Raw genomic sequence first — 19,718 nt, 5'->3', positions numbered from 1 at the left:
TTAATGTAGTGGCCTCAGCAGACTGAGCGTAAGGAAAACCTCACTATGTATTCTTTAAACTCAGGAAACCTTTCTTGGCTTTTGGTTTAGTTCATCTGGTTCAGACTATGTTCCTGCTCACAGTTACAGCAGTTTCTGTGACCTGTGATGGGAAAATGGAGTCGCTCTCTGGTTTCCCTTGGGACCTCCTGAAACTGCACTGTCTGATATTGTAGCCCACGTGGCTGCTGGGCCCTCCAAGTGTCTGATGACACATCCTGAAATGATAATTTTTTGGATATATTGGGTTAAATAAAGAAGATCATCCTGAAATGATAATTTTTTGGATATATTGGATTAAATAAAGGGTTAAATTTTGAAGATCACTTTTTACTTTTTTGAAGACAGCTACTAGAAAATTTTAAATTATGTAGGTGGCTCATTTTATATTTTTATTGAACGGCATTGTTACAGAATGGTTAGTTTTCTTTGAAAAGTTTTTTTTAGGCTCGGCGCCTATAGCTCAACTGGCTAAGGCGCCAACCACGTACACCTAAGGTGGTGGGTTCGAATCCCCAGCTCGGACCCGCCAAACAACAATGATGGCTGCAACCAAAAAATAGCCGGGTGTTGTGGCGGGCGCCTGTGATCCCAGCTACTTGGGAGGCGGAGGCAGGAGACTCTCTTGAGCCCAGGAGTTGGAGGTTGCTGTGAGCTGTAATGCCATGGCACTCTGCCCAGGGGGACAGCTTGAGGCTCTTTCTCAAAAAAAAAAAAAAAAAAAGTTTTTTTTAAGTAATACTGCCTCATGGAGGAACTTGGAAATTTACATAAGCAAAAAGAGAGAGTATTTGTGTGTATATACTCGGTAACTATTTGTCTGGTACATGAATGGATCAGATGGAATGGATGGTGGAATATCCTTTCGGATATTTGCAAGTGCATATAATCCTGCTCTGTTTAGGAAAATGACACAGTACCATACATCATGTTTTGTAATTTGAATTTTTCACGTAAAGGTTTTTTTCTCAAACATTTCCACATGATAAATGTGCATTTATTTTATCATGCTAGTGGTTTCTTAGCTTCCATTTCATAGATATACTTTGTGTCATTTGTTCTGGATGTCCCCTGGACTTATGTTTACTTGAGAAGAATCTCTTGGTAAATTCCCCTTCTCATGGGCTATGGATTAGTCTCCCCAGTGCATCTGCCTGCTGCCTTGGGTACTGCTGTTTACCTCCTTGACCAGTGATGTCCTCACCCATCTCATCCTGGACAGAGTGTATCCAAAGCACAATAACTAATTCAAAGGATTAGTGACTGGACAAGACAGAACCTTAATAGATGGCAACAGTGACCTACATGGAAAGACAGTGGTCAAGAGGCTTGACAGTTTGAGTTTGAGGTCCCTTAAAAAATGAGCTGGAGGCTTGGGGCCTGTGGCTCAAGGGACTGAGGTGCCAGCCACATACACCTGAGCTGGCGGGTTCAAATGCAGCCCAGGCTGCAACCAAAAAATAGCTGGGCATTGTGGCAGGCTCCTGTAGTCCCAGCTACTTGGGAGGCAGAGGCAGGAGAATTGCTTGAGCCCAGGAGTTGGGGTGAGCTGTGACACCATGGCACTCTACCCAGGGCTACAGTTTGAGGCTCTGTCTAAAAAAACAAAAAAATGATCTGGAGCTTTTATTTATTTATTTTTGCGACAGGGTCTTGCTCTGTCCCTAAGGCTACAGAGCAATGATGCAGTCATAGCTTACTGCCACCTCAAACTCCTGGGCTCAAGTGATCCTCCCCTCAACCACCCAAGTAGTTGAGACTACAAATGTGTGCCACTGTGCCTGGCTAATTTGTAGAGATGGGATCTTGCTATGTTGCTTGGGCTGATCTCAAACTTCTGGTCTCCTGGCCACAAGGGAATCCTCCCACCTCAGCCTCGCCACATGCTAGGATTATAGGCATGAGCCACCATGCCCAGCCAGTGGCAGAGCTTTAACAGAAAAACAAAAGGGTGGATTTCCTCAGTGTCCTGTGAGTGCCTGCCTTACTGTGTGCTGAGTCTGAGTATTAGAGGCCAGAGACAAAGTCTTCGTGGTTACCACACTCAAGGAGCTTATGGCTCAGTGGAAGTTGTCATATATCTTCCATGAGATAAGATACAAACATGATTAGAAGCTTATTTATCAGTTCGAAGTACTGTACAAAAAGAAAGTACTGTTTCTTTCGCTAATAGTGATATCCTCCTCATAGCCTCCCTACCACCCTGGGTATTTTAGGAGTCTTCTCAAGTTTAATTTCTTATGTTCCCTTCCCTTATCATCCTCCATCCACTCCCAAACCAAGAAATGCTGATAGTTCCACATCCACTGGCTCCAAAATATTTCATTAACAAGTTTGTTATCAGGAATGATAATATCTTACATTTTTAAGCACATAGCGTGTCCTAGACGCTATGGTCGCTTTCCCGGTATTGTCACATTTAATCTTCACATCAACCCTATGAAAACAGCTACTTTTATTATCCTTGCATTTTTCCAGTAAGGAAGCCACAGCATTAAAAAGATGTGATTGTTTGCCTGAAGTCACATAATATTAAACGTTAGAGCCAGGAGTTAAACCAAGGTCTGTCTGGCTTGGAGGCTCATTTTTCTAACCAGTGTGCCCCACACTTGTCCCTGCTCATCCCAAATGGGCAAAGTTGTCCCGTGATTCTTTTGAGCAGGGGAAAGAAATGGTATGTAGAAATAGAAGCCAGGAAAGTATCCTAAAGGCACTGCAAATCAGCCCCTGGGTAATTCAGCAAGTTATAATTTATATCTCTAATGATTAAAATAAGCACTTAATGATTTTAAACTCTGTCAACAGAAACAAGGATGCTCGTTTTGAGCTAGAGACCTGGGGACTGCATTTTGGAAGTCAGATGTCTGTGACTGGCCGAGTTGTGCCTTCAGAAAAAATATTGATGCGAGACCACATAGTAAGTGCTGTGATTCTTTTTTCATTCATAAAGATTTACTTGAATATTTGTAAGTTTGATCGTTTGCCAAAGTGACTAGTGGCTTACCCACTATTTGTTTGGTGTCTTCATAGCCAAATCCTGCCCTCGCTTTGTCCTAAGATTTTAGTTACCTTCTGGTTTCCTTTTGATCTGAGTTTAATTGTGTGGACTTAGTGGCACCCAGAAGACATGATATATGTTAGTTAGAAAACAGTATTTCAAACCATCACAATTAAAACATACCTACCTTTTCCGGGGTGTTGTACTATTCTTATGTGACTTCAAATTAAAAAAAGAAAAAGCCATAGTTACCTGCGAAAAATCTGGTGACTATTAATTTTAGTAGGCTATGTTTCCTGACACCAGAACTGGTTTTTAGTTGCCATATCCATTGTGTCTGTTCACCTTTCAAAGTAATGCTGCTCAAACTGGCATAAAAATGAAGAAATTCGTACACACCCAGCCCCAGACATAATACCCGGAAGGGAGAGAGGCAGCCTGAGACCCGGGGAAGATCCTCCAGGCCACTTCTGCCCTTTAGTCGAAAAAATAAGCCTCTTTTTTTTAAAAAAAATACTCATTATATTTTTGATTTTCCCCTTTGTTTTTCCCACTTTAAAAGTCAGTTACATTTCATTTTATTTTTTAAAGTCCCTCTTCTTGCTTTTATTTGGCATTATAAACTGACTTGTTTAAACTAATATAATTGAACAACAAATGTGTCGTGTTGGAAGAATGAGAATTTTTATTTCATCGTGTCGTTTTAACAAAATCTGTCTAAATTACCAAAACCTTTTTTTTTTTTTTGTGGAGCTGAGTAAAAACTATTTTTTGAAACAAAACTTTGTAAAATACTAAGATTTAGACCTACAAGTATCTTGGGCAGGAGTCAGTAAAGAAAAGCTCAATTTGAGATCCACATATGAAGAAGGACTTAAAATGATTCAGCTCATCGGTATAAGTAAAATCACATTTACCAGAGCTTTAATTCTTATTTATTTATTTGCATTTATTTATTTATTTTTTTTTTTTTGTGTGTAAACTAGTATCTATAGGAGAAAGGCATAAAATCAAGAGACCCTGGCCTCTAGAGGTAGCGGATGGCTAGAGGGACTATCATCGACTTCTTGGTCAATCCTGCTTTTCTGAAGTTAGGTGGCTCTGAGGCCCTAAGTAAACGAAAGGTTCATAGCCTCAGGGGGTGCCTGGGCGCACTGTCCTGGGTCTCTCCTGCATCCCACCCCCCAGTCCCTGTAAGAGGACAGCAGGTGGAAGTGTTGTGGGCAGGAGGGCTGTGGCTGTCCTCATACTTGCTATAATGGGTAGGAATGAACTTTGGCTCAAGATAGAACCCTTTATGGCATGCACCTGGATTTGTGGATCTGTGTTTTAATATTTTGAATAGCAAACTATATTAAACAGTTCCGTTAGGACAAATGTTGGCCATCTTCAAACTGTCTTTATTTAGTGGCTCTCTGAATAAATCTGTTCAATCTGTTTATGATCATTATTTTTCTCAGTGTCAACCTGTGTCTTCTGCTGATTGGTCCAAGGATATTCGAACTTGCAAGATTTTAAATGCACAGTCATTAAATACATGGTTGATATTATGTAGTAACAGAACAGAAAATATGACTGAGAGCTTCCTGAACTGCTTGAGAAAAGTGGGAAACATCATGGGATTTAATGTGGACTACCCCAAAATGTGAGAATGCACTGAATTTTTTTCATGTATTTATTTGGTTTAGTTACAAGATAAGAAATAATGGCTGATATAGCTACAAAAGCTTCTTTATGTCGGCAAAGTTTCCCAATATGAAGTACCAAGAAAATAGTCATAAGTAAATAGATATTTTAATGACTGAATTTCTAAAAGTTAAAATATATTTTCTGTTGATCTTTCTCTGACCTTGTTTCCAAAGTTCGTAGGTGATAGTCTCTTGCCCCGGAAATTGTTTGAGAGCTAATTGGGGTATAAACCCTTAATAAGTTTATTATTGCCTTCTCAACTTTTTTTCTTCTTTGATATCAGTATGTATAAGTATGTATAAGATATGAATCTTATCAGTTTTTCATATCAGTTATTTACTTAACATCAAACAAGATATTAACAAAAGTTGCATGACCTGACTTATTTAATAGGTTTATGCTTTAGACTTAAACGTAAAAGTAGATGTAAATAATCTGATTCTATTATTGTAGCATAAGATTATTTATTTATTCTTAGAATATTTATTATCACTGTGTGATAGATACTATCCCATTTGATGGAGATGAGAAAGATAAGTTGCTTTCACTTTAGTACGAGATACACTCAAGAAAAAGCTCATCGTATTTAACCTGATAAGCTTAGAAAAGAGCGACAGATACTCCTTTTTCTTTGTTATACTTGAGGTGCAAATGTCCTAATTGGCAAGGTGGAAAGTTACTCTTTAAACATGTAGTTACTAATTAATTACATCAGCAGCACAAGGATTGTTGAAAACCGTAGTTATTCTCTGTCTCAATTGACATCATTGTTTAGAATTCTCCTCTTATCAAATCTGTTAACAAATCACCTGGTTTGAGTTTCACCTGCTCTAATTTCTCTTAACCCATAAACTAATAAAGCAGGAAAGATTATCAAAGAAGCCACAGTCCACAGACCCTGGGCTGGCGTCATAAGCTCTTTTTCACATGAATTCTCTGAACAGGCCTGTGGCTGGGTTCTATCCTTAGCCTGTTTTGTTTGAAACCTTATATTTTATTCTATCCTTTTTCTTGCCCATGAAGTATCTGTTTACCTGTTAGATTTATGTGCATAGCTGCTCATATCTAAAGCACGTGCCTGATGATTTTAGAAGGAATGGACAGAAAGGGTGGCTAAGTCGGAGTGCAGGAAGAATTAGAAAAGTCAGAACCGTTCAGTTGTTCAGACAGGGCTGCTGGCTTTGCATGTAGCTCATTTGGAATCAGCTGCCAGGGGTTAGTGGTTCTGCCACCTGCTGGGCAAGGTTTCAAAGGCTGCTGGGAATGGGACAGTTAAATCATATATGTGTAAAAGAGGCTGATTCTACATAAAGAAACTAGACTTATAAACTCCTGTGTGGGGGGATTGCTTCAGATCCTCCAACCCCCAACATAATGTAAGTACAGAACACACATTTGGTACATACTTGATGGATGATTGATTGAGTAAGGCTCAAATATTCCAGGCTCCATACAAGCTGCCACTAGGGAGAAAAAATATTTTTGTCTGAATCATGCAGACTGGCTAAATATCTTGATGATTCACTAACCTGATATTTTCTGAAACACCTATTCTAAAATTCCTGTGGAGGTTTAGTGTTGCAGACATCTAAATGCTGGTGTAGCTTGAACCCTTTCTCAGACACTTGACAGGAGACTTGATTTCAGAAGCTCATTTTCAACCCCATTTTGAACCAGGATTATTAATTATAAGGGTTCTGCACAACTGTGAGAACATGTCATTTTCCGCCAAACTATTTTTATGCTATAAAAATGGTTATTAAATGTTTTTGGCTTATCTTGTAATGAGAGAAACAAGTTTAGACTCAGAAAGTTTTTAATCTTTCCATAATTTCTTCCCTAAAATTCTTAGTTGTTATGAAAATGTATTTGTACTATTTCTGGTGCCATAGCACTGTATGCTACTAAGAAGGAATTATATGGCTTCAAAATTAATCTTTTTATGTAGCATAAGAGTACAAGAAAATTCAGCTGCCTTTCTTAGAGCGATACAGCAACACGTTGACCCTGACGTTCAGTTGGTGAGTGTGGGATACTTTTTGGTTTCTATATACAATTACATTTTTACTTTATATGTATAATCTAAAATAAGGGATTGGACATTCTTCCCCATGACGTGTTTGCAGATTGCCCTGCATTTCCCTAAAGCACCCAACAGAGTATTAACATTAATGTTGTACTCAGTATTTTATTTCCCTTTTATATTTCTAACATTACTTTTGGGGGGGAGGGGGGACAGACTCACTCTGTCACCTTCAATAGCATGCTGTGGCATCACAGCTCACAGCAACCTCAAACTCTGGTGCTTAAGCGATCCTCTCGCCTCACCCTCCCAAGTAGCTGGGACTACAGGCACCTGCCACAATGCCTGGCTAGTTCTTTTTCTGGTTTTGGTAGAGACAGGGTCTCACTCTTGCTCAGACTGGTATTGAACTCCTGAGCTCAGATATATGATTTGCTAGGTATTTTCTGCCATTCCAAGATTGCCTTTTTAGGCTCCTGATTGTGTCTTATAAGATGCAGTTTTTAATTTTAATGAAGCCCAATTTACTTTTACTTCCTATGCTTTTTTTTAAGAGACAGAGTCTCACTTTGTCACCCTTGGTAGAGTGCCCTCATGTCACAGCTCACAGCAATCTGCAACTCCTGGGCTTAGGCAATTCTCTCTACTTAGGCAATTCTCTCTACTTAGGCAGCCTCCTGAGTAGGTGGGACTACAGGTTCCCCACACAGTGCCCGGCTATTTTTTGTGGCAGTTTGGCCAGGGATGGGTTCCAACTCGCCACCCTCGGCACATGGGGCCAGCGCCCTACCCACTGAGCCACAGGCACTGCCCTGCTTCTTATGCTTTTGATATCATATCCAAGAAGTCCTTGCCACATATAATAACATGAAGTCCCTGCATTTTCTTTGGAGAGTTTTGTAGTTTTAGCTTTTATGTTTAGATCTTTGGTAGGCCCCCCCCCCTTTTTTTGAGACAGAGTCTCACTTTATCTTCCTTAGTTGCGGGCAGTGGCATCATTATAGCCCACAACAACCTCAAACTCTTAGGCTCAAGTGATTCTCTTGTTTCAGCCTCCCTGGTAGCTGGGAGGACTACAGGCTCCCACCATGATCCCTGGCTATTTATTTTGTTTTTTTAGAGATAGGGTCTCACACTTGCTCAGGCTGGTCTTGAACGCCTGTGTTCTAGTAATCCACCCACCTCAGCCTCCCAGAGTGCTTTTAAAATACAGTACTTCTTATTACTCCTATCTCAGTGTCTTGGATGTCTGTATATTTTCCAATTTACTGGGGGTCATCTCTTGTTTAAGATTTAAGAAAAACCCATGTCATTGCATAAATGTTGGGGTAGCCAGTTTTCTCCCCAGTATTTCAGAGGATTCTTGGGGTGGGGAGGTTAGGTTTTTCTGAGTCGCCTGTGGCCTCAGGGTTTCTGCTTTCTCTGAATTCTTGCTGCCTTCTGGGTGTTCCATCCTCTCTGAGCACCATTTCCTCCTACACGGCATCGTTTTTGGGACGTCTGCAGAAGTTGAGTGTGAGCATGCGTAGCGGACTGCAGACTGCATGGGGCCAGGGCATGATTACATTACATCTCAACATTTCAGACAAGCTAAAATTGACATCCTGTCCTTGGGAATCTCTCAGCCATTCATATTTCCTAGAAATGTCTATTTGCCTGCCCGGCCTCATCCTCCCCACGATTGTGGGGATTTTCCTGGGTGTTCTTAACCTCCCTAGCTCTCAGCCCAATGCAGGAAATTCTGGTTTGTATCTCATGCAAAATAATGAACCCTAACTGTACCTAAGTGCTCTTTTAATTAGTTTCTCTTTTAGGTCAAAGGATGTTATATTAAATGAAGACAATTCTCAGCCTAAGAGCATTTATTTTTTTACTTAAATAAAATCAAACTTCTGTAACTCTGAAGTCCATTGCAAAATGATCCCTGTTCATCATCGCCATGAGTGGATGCACAATAATGAAATCATTCTCTAGTGAGAAAGATCTTGGTTATCATCTTTTTGAAAAATATATATAGAAACCTAATTACGTATGCATATCAGGGCTTATTTAATCACTTTCCACTGATGATTGTTTGGGGGGTTACTTATGTGGGTATGGAGTAAGCTGAGAATATATGCCCCAATCTGTTGTGAGCACTGTGCCATGACCACGAGCTCGATGGCTGTCTGTAAGGGTTGTGACAAAGATTCCTAATGCCTGTTCCCAAACTGATTTAAGCACTCTTCTGTAGAGTGATGAGCTCTATGATTATGTCTATGTGCTGTGAGCATAGAGACCAACGTGAAATGATGAATTAATCAATAGACAAATGTAGAAATCAATGAGAAGAAGAGGACCAATCTTCAATGTTAATGATCTTATGATCATAGAGGATATTACATGTATTAATAAGGTGGGCTCAGTATACTCCAAGAAAGCCAACCTTGACTGAATGATAAGTATGCAATTATATAAAACTGCATGAGGCCCAAAGTGTGGACCAATATTGATGACCGGTCACCATCATTAGTAAATCCCAAATGATGAATAACATGTGTTTGAAACTGAGAGGTCCCAAACAAAAGAAAATCTCACCTACTGACTCTATTGGAAATGATCCTTAGACGATGTTAAATCTATGTAAAGTTCATAATCTTAGTTTTTGTCTTCATGGTCTTGATTTTACTGTTATTTCATTGTTATTGATTTATTTTATTAGATGTATTAAAATTATAAAAGGAATCAATAATCAAATATAAATATGAATAAGGAAAGCCTTGTCCCATCATGGAAATATGCTGTGAAGCAGTAGACTCTATTGATCTATATTAAAAACACTGAATGACGTGAAAAAAAATTCAAACTTACAGTAAGGCTGCAAGAATACTACAAAGGACTCTTGTATATCCTTCACCCAGAATCCATCATTACTGACATTTTGTAGTATTTGCTTCATTATTTCCTGTATTTTGTTTTCCTTGATCCATTTGAGAGTTAAGTTACAGATATGATACCCCATTGTCCTTGGATTCTTTAGTGCACATTTTCTATAAGCAAGGTCCCCTCTTACAGAGCCATAGGACAGCTATCACAGTCAGGAAGCAGCTTCCCCATCTGCCCCACCAGTGTGCTCTGGAGGACAGGGATCTAATGTGATGTACTTAGTTGTTCATCTCGGTCGTCTCTCCTTTAGTCTGACACTGTTCCTTAGATTTCCTGTGGTTGCGATGACTTTCCAAACTACAGACCTATTACATTGTCTAATGTCCCTCAGTTTGGGTTTGTTAAGTTCAGGCTTTGCACGTTTGGGGAGAGTGTCACAGCAGTGATCCTGTGTCCTTATTGAGTTCCACCTTGTGGTACTCCACCAATTAAGGAGCATCTGTTAGACGCCCCCGCCGTAAAGTTGCGCTTTTTAATCAGTTTTTTTGTGTCTGTGTATGTGCTTTGAGACTAGAGAAGTATCTTTTTCCTCCACCATAAAGTTGCGCTTTTTAATCAGTTTTTTTTGTGTGTGTGTATGTGCTTTGAGACTAGAGAAGTATCCTTTCCCCTCACCATAAAGTTTCACTTTTTAATCACTTTTTTTGTGTGTGTCTGCATGTGCTTTGAGACTAGAGAAGTATCCTTTCCCCTCACCATAAAGTTGCGCTTTTTAATCAGTTTTTTGTGTGTGTGTGTGTGTGTGCCTTGAGACTAGAGAAGTATCCTTTTCCTCATCAAACATTTACGCCTTAGTCTGAGGATCCGTTATAATTCTTGCCCAGAATCCATTCTTACTGTGATGGTTGACACATGATGATTCCACCCAGCTTCCACACTCAGGAGTGGCCCAGCAACAGGCCCCATTTGTTCATTAGTTGGTATCAGTATGCACTTACGGATTTGTATTTTATTTAGTGGGAGGAAAACAAATTTTATTTGCAGTGAGGTTTTCCTATAAATTCTGTGCTTCTAAAGAAAAATACCTTTCCTGAGCCACTCGTTTGTCTGCCTCCCTGTCCTTCTTTCTGTTGCTCTCATTGTTTGTTTCGGTGCTCCTCATCTTGTCCTTGACATTGACAGTGGGAGCCCTGTTCAAGCTGACCTCAGTGCCTTTTTCATATGTCTCCACCTTTCTTGGATGGGATGCTTCCTTATTTTTTGGTAAAATAAGACATTTAAGGCTTATTTTGTAGTTTGCTTTTTAACTCTGTAATCAGATATTTCTCACCAGAGTCCTTGATTCCTTTTGGCAGAAAATAATATTTAGAAACCAATATTTGGGCTGTTGGCCTGCTCATTTGCTAAATGGATGTTGCTGCCCCCAGGCTTTCTCAGTGGGCAGAGCTAGGAAATGTGTGCCTGTCACGTGGCTCCTGTTACCCTCCCCTTGTGTGTTTACTGCTCCAGACCCTGTGTGTAGCCCGTATCCTTTGGCTGCCATCTGCTGTCAGCCCTGGCTCCCACTGGGACACTGACTTGTTCTGCCACCTTCCTTGTTTGGGGCCAAACTCATGGGATGGAAGGAAGGCTTTTCACTTTTAGAATTTTGCTGATAATATAGAAGTATTTTTGTCTATTTTATATAATTAAGTGTAAATAATTTTAGCCCCTGTCATTATAACTTTAATCATATGAGTTGGGGGCGGTGCCTGTGGCTCAATGGGCAGGGCGCCAGCCCCATATGCTTAGGGTGGTGGGTTTGAATTTGGCCCTTGCCAGCTAAAACAGTGATAACTGCAACAAAAAATAGCCGGGCATTGTGGCGGGCATCTGTAGTCCCAGCTACTTGGGAGACTGAGGCAAGAGAATCACCTAAGCCTAAGAGTTGGAGGTTGCTGTGAGCTGTGATGCCATAGCACTCTACCGAGGGTGACAAAGTAAGACTGTCTCAAAAAAAAAATAATAATAATCGTATGAGTTGGAAAACTTGTTTGTTTGTTTGTTTTCCTAATCATGGCATTGCCTATTAACAATTTGGGAGTTTTGGCTCAGCACCCATAGGACAGTGGTTACAGCAGCAGCCACATGCACTGAGGCTGGCGGGTTCGAGCGTGGCATGGGCAAGCTAAACAACAATAATAACTGCAACAAGAAAATAGCTGGGTGTTGTGGTGAGCACTTGTTGTCCCAGCTACTTGGGAAGCTGAGGGAAGAGAATCACTTAAGCCCAAGAGTTTGAGATTGCTATGGGCTATGACACCACAGCACTCTATCCAGGGTGACATAATGAGACTCTGTCTCAAAAAAAAAACACAAAAAACAATTTGGGAATTTTGAAGATAGAGACTAAAGGATGGGTAGGAGGTAGAGGTGAGGCCTTGCAGTGTAGGGAACAGCTGATAAGTGCAGAGAGTGACAGAGATGGGTAGAATTAAAAACACCAGGGGCCAGAACCTTCTTTATTCTTATCCTCCCCCCATATTTCTACTTTCAACTTCCAGTAAAAAAGAAAGAAAAGTCGTTTTTGTTTGTTTTCTTTATTTTGATTATCTTATACTTGATGGGAAAAGCTCCACAGGTTAAGCTAATTCTCTACTTTGTTTATCTGTGGGGGGGTTGAGGGAGAGGACAGTGGGCATGAGGGCTAGAAAAGGGTAGGAAGGGGCAGGGGGAGCGGGATGGGAAGCAGAAACAGCTGGAGAAGGAGCTCAGCAAGAAACACAGAGGAAGGGAGTGGAGGAGCTGGACAGGTGTGGGTGGGGCTCTGCAGAGTCAGCGGCTGCTGAAAAGGCACTTCAGGTGGTGATGAACTTTTCAGTGGTTTGATGGTCATTTGAGTATTTGCTTCTTGGGAACTTAGGGACAGAAGATATTGGCAGAATCTATGTATTTGTTTTTTTCAAAAAGCTACTTGTAAGCCTAAGTAAATAAATTTCTAAAATCATCTGCTGTGTGTGTGTTTTTCTTTTAGGTGATGTGCATTCTACCTTCTAATCAGAAGAACTATTATGATTCCATTAAAAAATATCTGAGCTGGGACTGTCCAGTCCCAAGCCAGTGTGTTCTTGCGCGGACCTTGAATAAACAGGGAATGATGATGAGCATTGCCACCAAGATCGCCATGCAGATCACCTGTAAACTCGGAGGCGAGCTGTGGGCCGTGGAGATACCTGTGAGGATCCTGTTGCACTTTTCCATTTAACAAGCAGTCAGTTTTTAAAATTAAAGCCAAGTTAAAGGTGGTATCACATGATCCCAGAATTCCTCGGTTGGTTGGTTGAGCTTTTATCCTGGGTTCTGGTGTCCCATAACCATTGGACCTCCAAAAGATGAGGCACAGCCACTCTTCTCAGGGACCTTCAGTTAAGCTGCTAACTTAGAATAGTTCATGGAAGAGAATCGAGTTTGGAGGAGACTTACAGAGACTTGGTTTGTATCTCCTCAGCTTCTGTTAAAGTCTGTGCTCCATGGTGTCCAGCTTTGCCAGCTTTCAGGAGGGGCCTCACTCTCAGAGCAGCCTGGTGTCCTAGGTGGGGCTTCCGAGAGCTCTGGAAACTGACACAGCCTATGATCTGAATCTGTGGTGGGAACTTAGAAAATCCTCTTCTTTTTCCTAAATGTACTGTAGCCACCATGGGAGGAAGTGAGGAAATATGAAATGAGGAAAGGTTGCCCATTTCTTATGTGTAGGTCACTATGAAACTTTTGAGATAGACTGTGTTAGGGTCTACTGAGGAACACAGTCCAAGGCGGCCTTTCTGATTCACCCATGGACATTTCAACTTGCTGCCTTGTCGGTGTTGCTGGGAAGGCTTCACTTGTTTCCATCTGTGTGGATTTTAGGTTTTTTGATTTTCACGTATCTCACAATCTTCATGGTGCCCCACATATGTGTATAATCAGGATGCATGTGGTTCCTCTGCCTCCCCCAGGGGTGGAGGTGCACAGCACCCACTGCTTCCTTAGAGGGCTGAAGGGTGGGGACGGAATTCCTCTACAAATTTTTCAGACCAGAGGCCAGAGGCAAGGAGGAATGGATTGATTAGGTTCCCAGAATCTCTTTAGCCCCTGGAGCCTCTTGCCAACCCACACAAAGGATGCTGGGTATTTTGGATGATGTGAGTCTCTTAAGCCGAGTATGTCCCAGAGTTTTCCTCGACCTTTAAGTCTTTCTGGTTTCTGGTTTAACAATCTGCCTCACCTGGAGCTTGATCTCTCTCTTAACTTAATTTAAATAATTTAGTAACTGGAAGAAGTTTTTAAAAAGATTTATATTAAATCATTGGGGAAATTATTCCTCACCCCATTAAATGAAGACAATTTTAATTTTATAGCTGAAGTCCCTGATGGTGGTCGGTATTGACGTCTGTAAAGATGCATTCAACAAGGAAGTGGTGGTTGGCTGTGTGGCCAGTGTTAACCCCCAAATCACCAGGTACTGTTAAAGCCCCCTAACGTAGTCTGCAGTTACTTAGACAATTAATTTGGGGTTTCACTAAAAGCTTAACAGCAAGGGAATTGTTTGTATTATTCATTCATATTTTAATATTGACGTAATATGTAGTCTCATTAAAATTTTTTATCCTTTTATTGGAGTATGATATTGCTCATATTCCAGTCATCGTCCCCAAATCTTACACATTTACTAATTTTCTGAATGTCCATGTTGTATTGGGACATTACATATATACATGTGTCAAGCAGTTGATTTTAAAACCTGGATTTGTATCTTGATCTGAGTTGCCACTTATGCTGTGATCAAGTTCTTGTTATTTAACTTTGCTATGTCTCACTGTGTTATCCTGTAAAATGAGAATAATCTGCGTATTTCATAAGGCATTTATGGTAATTATGGAAGATAAAGCGTTTACGGGGGTGTTCAGTGAGTGTTTAACATTTGTTCTTCTCTATTGAACATTGGAAGAAGAGCTGTCTTGGACCACACAGTAAATAGACAAACATGAACAGAAGTCGATTGTGTCCAAATTATCATAGGCAAAGAAAAGGTCTATGCATAATTTTTGTGATATCCAACACCACAGATAAGCAAAAAAGTCCCCATAAAAACAGCATGAGGCCTGTGGGCCTCCAGCTGGACACCCCTGAATAGCCACCCATGATAAATGCTCCACACATGTTTGCTGTTACTATTCTTGACACTTGCCGATATTTGATGTAGCTGTAATTCACACAGCTCTTAAAAACACAGGCAAGATTGGGTAATGCCTTCAACATTGGCCCGTAGTACTCATTAAATTTTAGTTGTTAGAAATGTTGTAATATTTGTAACTAAATAATGTTTTTTGAGGCTGTAGAAGCTGCTTGCAAAATTTTTTGTCTTGGTTTAAGTTATTTGATATACTCTGTTAAATTTGTGGTCAGATAATGTATTTGGGATTGTGAGAAACAAGGAAAGTAACATGCTGCTTACAAGCCTCCAGGTTCATTCCAGAGTGTATGAGATCCCTGTTACATAGGTCAGTTCGTTAACCAAGTTGATAAAGGACGTCCAGTCTTTGCCTTTGTGTATCTGGAATTTATTTTGTGGTAGAGGGAGGCAGGGATTCATCTTAGTATTTTTCCTCAAGTGGTCACCATTTGTAGGAAAATTTATCATCAAATTTTTCTAGCTTTATTGGGGTATAATTAGCAAACAAAAATTGCATATATTTAAAGTATACAATTTGAGTTTTTTTCTTTTATTTCAGATTAATGCGAGGGTACAAACAACCACGTCAACATATTTGATGTTGTTAGCTAGAGTCCCTTTTGTGGTTAGGTCCCTCTCTCAAAAGGTGTGCCAAACACTCCCACACCATGCCCATTCAGTGGGAACACCCTACTCCCCTTCCTTCACCCCTTTCTTTATTAGCCCTCCCCCCAACTTGAATTGAAAAGAGTTTTTTTCATATGTGGGCATGCATTAGATTGTCTACTGGGTTCATACTGGTATTGAGTACATTGGGTAATTGCTTTTCCATTCTTGTGATACTTTACTAAGAAGAATGTGTTTCACCTCCGTCCAGGTTAATACAAAAGATGTGAAGTCACCATCTTTTTATGGCTGAATAGTATTCCAGGGTATGCATATACCACAATTTGTTAATCCATTTTTGAGTTGATGGGCATTTACGTTGTTTCCACATCTTGGTGAGATAAATTATGCTGTGATAAATAATCTAGTGCAAATGTCCTGATGATAAAATGATTTTTTTTCTTCTTCGTAGATGCCTAGTAGTAGGATTGTGGGGTTAAATGGGAGGTCTAATTTGAGTTCTTTGAGGATTCTCCGTACTTCTTTCCAAAGGGGCTGGATTAGTTTGCAGTCCCACCAACAGTGTAAAGTGTCCTCCCATACACATCTGTGCCCGCACCTTCAGCTTTGGGACTTTGTAATGACAGTATGATGTTTTGTGCAAGTATGACAATTACTACATCAAGCTAATTAACATATCTATTACCTCATGTAGTTCTTATATTTTTTGTGTGGTGAGAAAACTTTAGATCTACTCTCTTAGCAAATTTAGGTATACAGTAGTACATTATCATTATAGGCAACATGATGTACAGTAGGTGTCCGGAGCTTATTTACCTTACAGCTGAATGTTTTCACCCTTTGACCACCATCCCCCCATTCTCTACTCAGCGGTTGTATGAGTTTGACTTTTTAAGATTCTACATATAAATGTGATCATGCAGTATTTCTCTTTCTGTGTCTGGCTTATTTAATATATCGTCCTCTAGGTTCATCCATGTTGTTGCAGATGGCAGCATTTTCTTTTATAAAGCTGAATAATACAAGTATTCTCTGTGTGTGTTTGTGTGTGTATCTCAACTCTTCACATTTATCTGTCAGTGGGCACTTAGATTGATTCTCTGTCTTGACTATTGTGAATGATGCTGTAATGAACTTGGAAGCACAGATATCTCCAACAGACTGATTTCATTTCCTTTGGGTATGTATTGAGAAGTGGGATAGCTCAGCCACATACAGTTATATTTTTAACTGGTTTCTATACTCGCTGTACTGATTTACTTTCTCACCAACAATGTATAAAAATTCTCTTTTCTCCACATTCTTCCCTACACTAAACTTTTCACTTTTTGATAACAGCCACCCTAAATATGGGAGGTGATATCACATGGTGGTTTTGACTTTCCCCGATTACTGATGTTGAACACTTTTTAATCTATGTATTGGCCATTTCCATGTTTTCCCTTTAACAATGTCTATTCAGGTCCTTTGCCCATTTTTGTTTTTTATTAAATCATAGCTGTGTGCATTAGTGCAGTCATGGGGTACAATGTGCTGGTTTTATATACATTTTGAAATATTTTCATAGAACTAGTTAACATAGCCTTCATGGCATTTTCTTAGTTATTGTGTTAAGACATTTATATTCTACACTTAGTTAATTTCACATGTACCCTTCTAAGATGCACTGTAGGTGTGGTCCCACCAATTACTCTCCCTCCACCCATCCTCCTCCCCCCCTCCCCTCCCTCTCCTCTTTCCCCTTCTTCTTGGGGTATAATAGGGTTATAGCTTTCATATGAAAGCTATAAAATTGGTTTCATAGTAGGGCTGAGTACATTGGATACTTTTTCTTCCATTCTTGAGATACTTTGCTAAGAAGAATATGTTCCAACTCCATTCATGTAAACATGAAAGAGGTAAAGTCTCCATCTTTCTTTAAGGCTGCATAATATTCCATGGTGTACATATACCACAATTTATTAATCCATTCTTGGCTTTGCCCATTTTTAATAGGATTATTGCTTTGGGGGGTCTGTTGTGTTGGGTGAGTTCCTTTTATATTTTGGATACTGTTCCCTTATTGGATATATGACTTAACAATATTTTTTTCAGTAGTCTATAAGTTTCCCTTTAAGTCTGTAAGTTTCCTTTTCATTTTGTTGATTGTTTCCTTTGTTATGCAGAAACTTTTTAGTTTGATATAGTCCACTGGTTTATTGTTGCTTTTGTTATCTGCACTTTTAGTGTTGTAGCCAAAAAGTCATTGTCAATCTTAGACAAGGTAGCATGAGGAAAAAAAAAAATCATTGCTAAGACAAATGTCTGTGTTTCTTCTAGGAGTGTTGTGGTTTTAGATCATTTGTTTAATCCATTTTGAGTTAATTTTTGTATGTGGTGTAAGGATTCTTTTTTTTTTTTATGTGGATGCCCACTTATCACAGCATCACATATGGAGGAGACTTTCTTTTTCCTATTATGTATTCTTGGTCCCTTTGTCAAAGATTCATTGACTGTGTACGTGTGGATTTATTTCTGGGCTTTCTATTTTGTTCCATTGGTCTAGATGTCTGATTTTTCTGTAGATACTAAAATCTGAAGCTGCTCGAGTTCTTCAGTCAGCCTTCCATACTTACGAGTTCCACATCTGGAGATTCAAGCAACCATGCATCAACAAAGCCTGTTGAAAATGCTATTGTTTGAATTCCTGAATGTGGAGCCTGTGGATAAGGAGGTTCAGCCATAGTTAGCTAGCTAAAGGTTTGTAAATTTTATTTATCTTTTCACAACACCATCTCTTAGTTTTATTGTTTTTTTTCCTATTTTTTATCCCTGTTTTATTTATGTCTGCCCTGATCTTTATTTTTTCCCTTCTTTTTGCTAACATTGAGCTTCTTTCTTCTTTTTTTATTTTTTGATGTAACAGTTAAACTTTATCTGAGAGCTTCCTTTTTTGTTCGTGTAGATGTTTACCACTATAAACTTTCATGTTCAAACTGTTTTTGCTACATCCCATAAATTTTCTTATGTTGTGTTTCCATTTTTGTTTGTCTCAAGGTATTTTTTAATTTCTTTTTTTGATATATTGGTTTTCATGGATGTGTTCTTTCATTTCCTCATATTTCCAAATTTTTCAGTTTCCCTCCTCCACTAATTTCTAGTTTCTTACTGTTGTGGTCAGACAAGATACTTGATATGATTTCAGTCATCTTAAACTTGTTAAGAGTTGGTGTTGCTTTTCCTGGAGTATGTTTGTTCTGTCTTTGCTAAAGCAGAATGTGTATTCTGCTGCTGTTGGGTTAAATCTTCTGTGTCTTCTATGTCTTTAGATTCATTTGATCTAAAGGGTCACTCAAGTATACCTGGAGTAATGGCTCATGTCTGTAATCCTACCATTCTTGTAGGCCAAGGTTGGTGGATTGCCTGAACTCAGGAGTTTGAGACCACCCTGAGCAAGAGCAAGACCCCATTTCTGCTAAAAATAGAAAAAACAATCTGGTCATTGTGGTGGGCACCTATAGTCCCAGTTACTGGGGAGGCTGAAATAAGAGGATCTCTTAAGCCCACGAATTTGAGGTTGCTATGAGCTATGACACCACAACATTCTATTCAGGTCAACAGAGTGAGATTATGTCTCAATAATAATAATAATAATAATAATATTGGTCATTCAAGTCCAGTATTCACATAGTGATTTTCTGTCAGAGTAATCTATCCATTGTTCAAAGTAGGGTATTGAGGTCCCATACTATTTATTATTATATTACTGTCTATTTCTCCCTTTAGATGTTAATATTTGATATATATGTTTATATATATATATCATATATATATCAAAGCATATATACTTAGAATTGATATATCATCTTGAATTGATCCCTTTATCATTGTATAGTGACATTCTTTGTCTTTGTGAATTTTTTGACAAAAGTCCATTTTGTCTAAGTTTAGTTACCCCTGCTCTCTTTTGGTTTCTGTTTGTATGGAATATTTTTTCGTCCCTCCAGTTTGTTCATCTGTGTCTTTTTTTTTTTTTTATTAAATCATAGCTGTGTATATTAATGCAATCACAGGGTACGGTGTGGTGTTTTTATATACGTTTTGAAATACTCTCATCAAACTGGTTAACGTAGCCTTCATGTCGTTGTCTTAGTTATTGAGTTAAGACATTCATACTTTGCTTTTAGAAAGATTCACTTGTACCCTTGTAAGATAAACCATAGAGGTGACCCCACCAATCACCCTTCCTCCACCCATACACCTCCCTCCCCTCCCCCTCCCACTCCCCTCCCCATATTCTAAGGCTA

The 19,718-nt window shown here is 39.4% G+C and overlaps 1 protein-coding gene across 1 annotated transcript in view; it reads left to right on the top strand.

Annotated features, from left to right (window-relative positions):
* PIWIL4 (piwi like RNA-mediated gene silencing 4) overlaps nucleotides 1-19,718 on the top strand; it is a 58,447-nt gene that overhangs the window by 23,119 nt on the left and 15,610 nt on the right. Inside the window, exons 11-15 of the mRNA XM_003780812.3 lie at nucleotides 2,845-2,956; nucleotides 4,498-4,682; nucleotides 6,675-6,747; nucleotides 12,628-12,828; nucleotides 13,991-14,091. Coding sequence (XP_003780860.1) covers nucleotides 2,845-2,956; nucleotides 4,498-4,682; nucleotides 6,675-6,747; nucleotides 12,628-12,828; nucleotides 13,991-14,091 — 672 coding nt within the window. The remainder of the gene's footprint in view (nucleotides 1-2,844; nucleotides 2,957-4,497; nucleotides 4,683-6,674; nucleotides 6,748-12,627; nucleotides 12,829-13,990; nucleotides 14,092-19,718) is intronic.

This window comes from Otolemur garnettii, unplaced genomic scaffold, assembly GCF_000181295.1.
Source record: "Otolemur garnettii isolate 467f Iridium unplaced genomic scaffold, OtoGar3 scaffold00001, whole genome shotgun sequence".
Lineage (NCBI taxonomy): Eukaryota > Metazoa > Chordata > Mammalia > Primates > Galagidae > Otolemur > Otolemur garnettii.
This window is presented reverse-complemented; position numbering and strand designations above follow the sequence as displayed.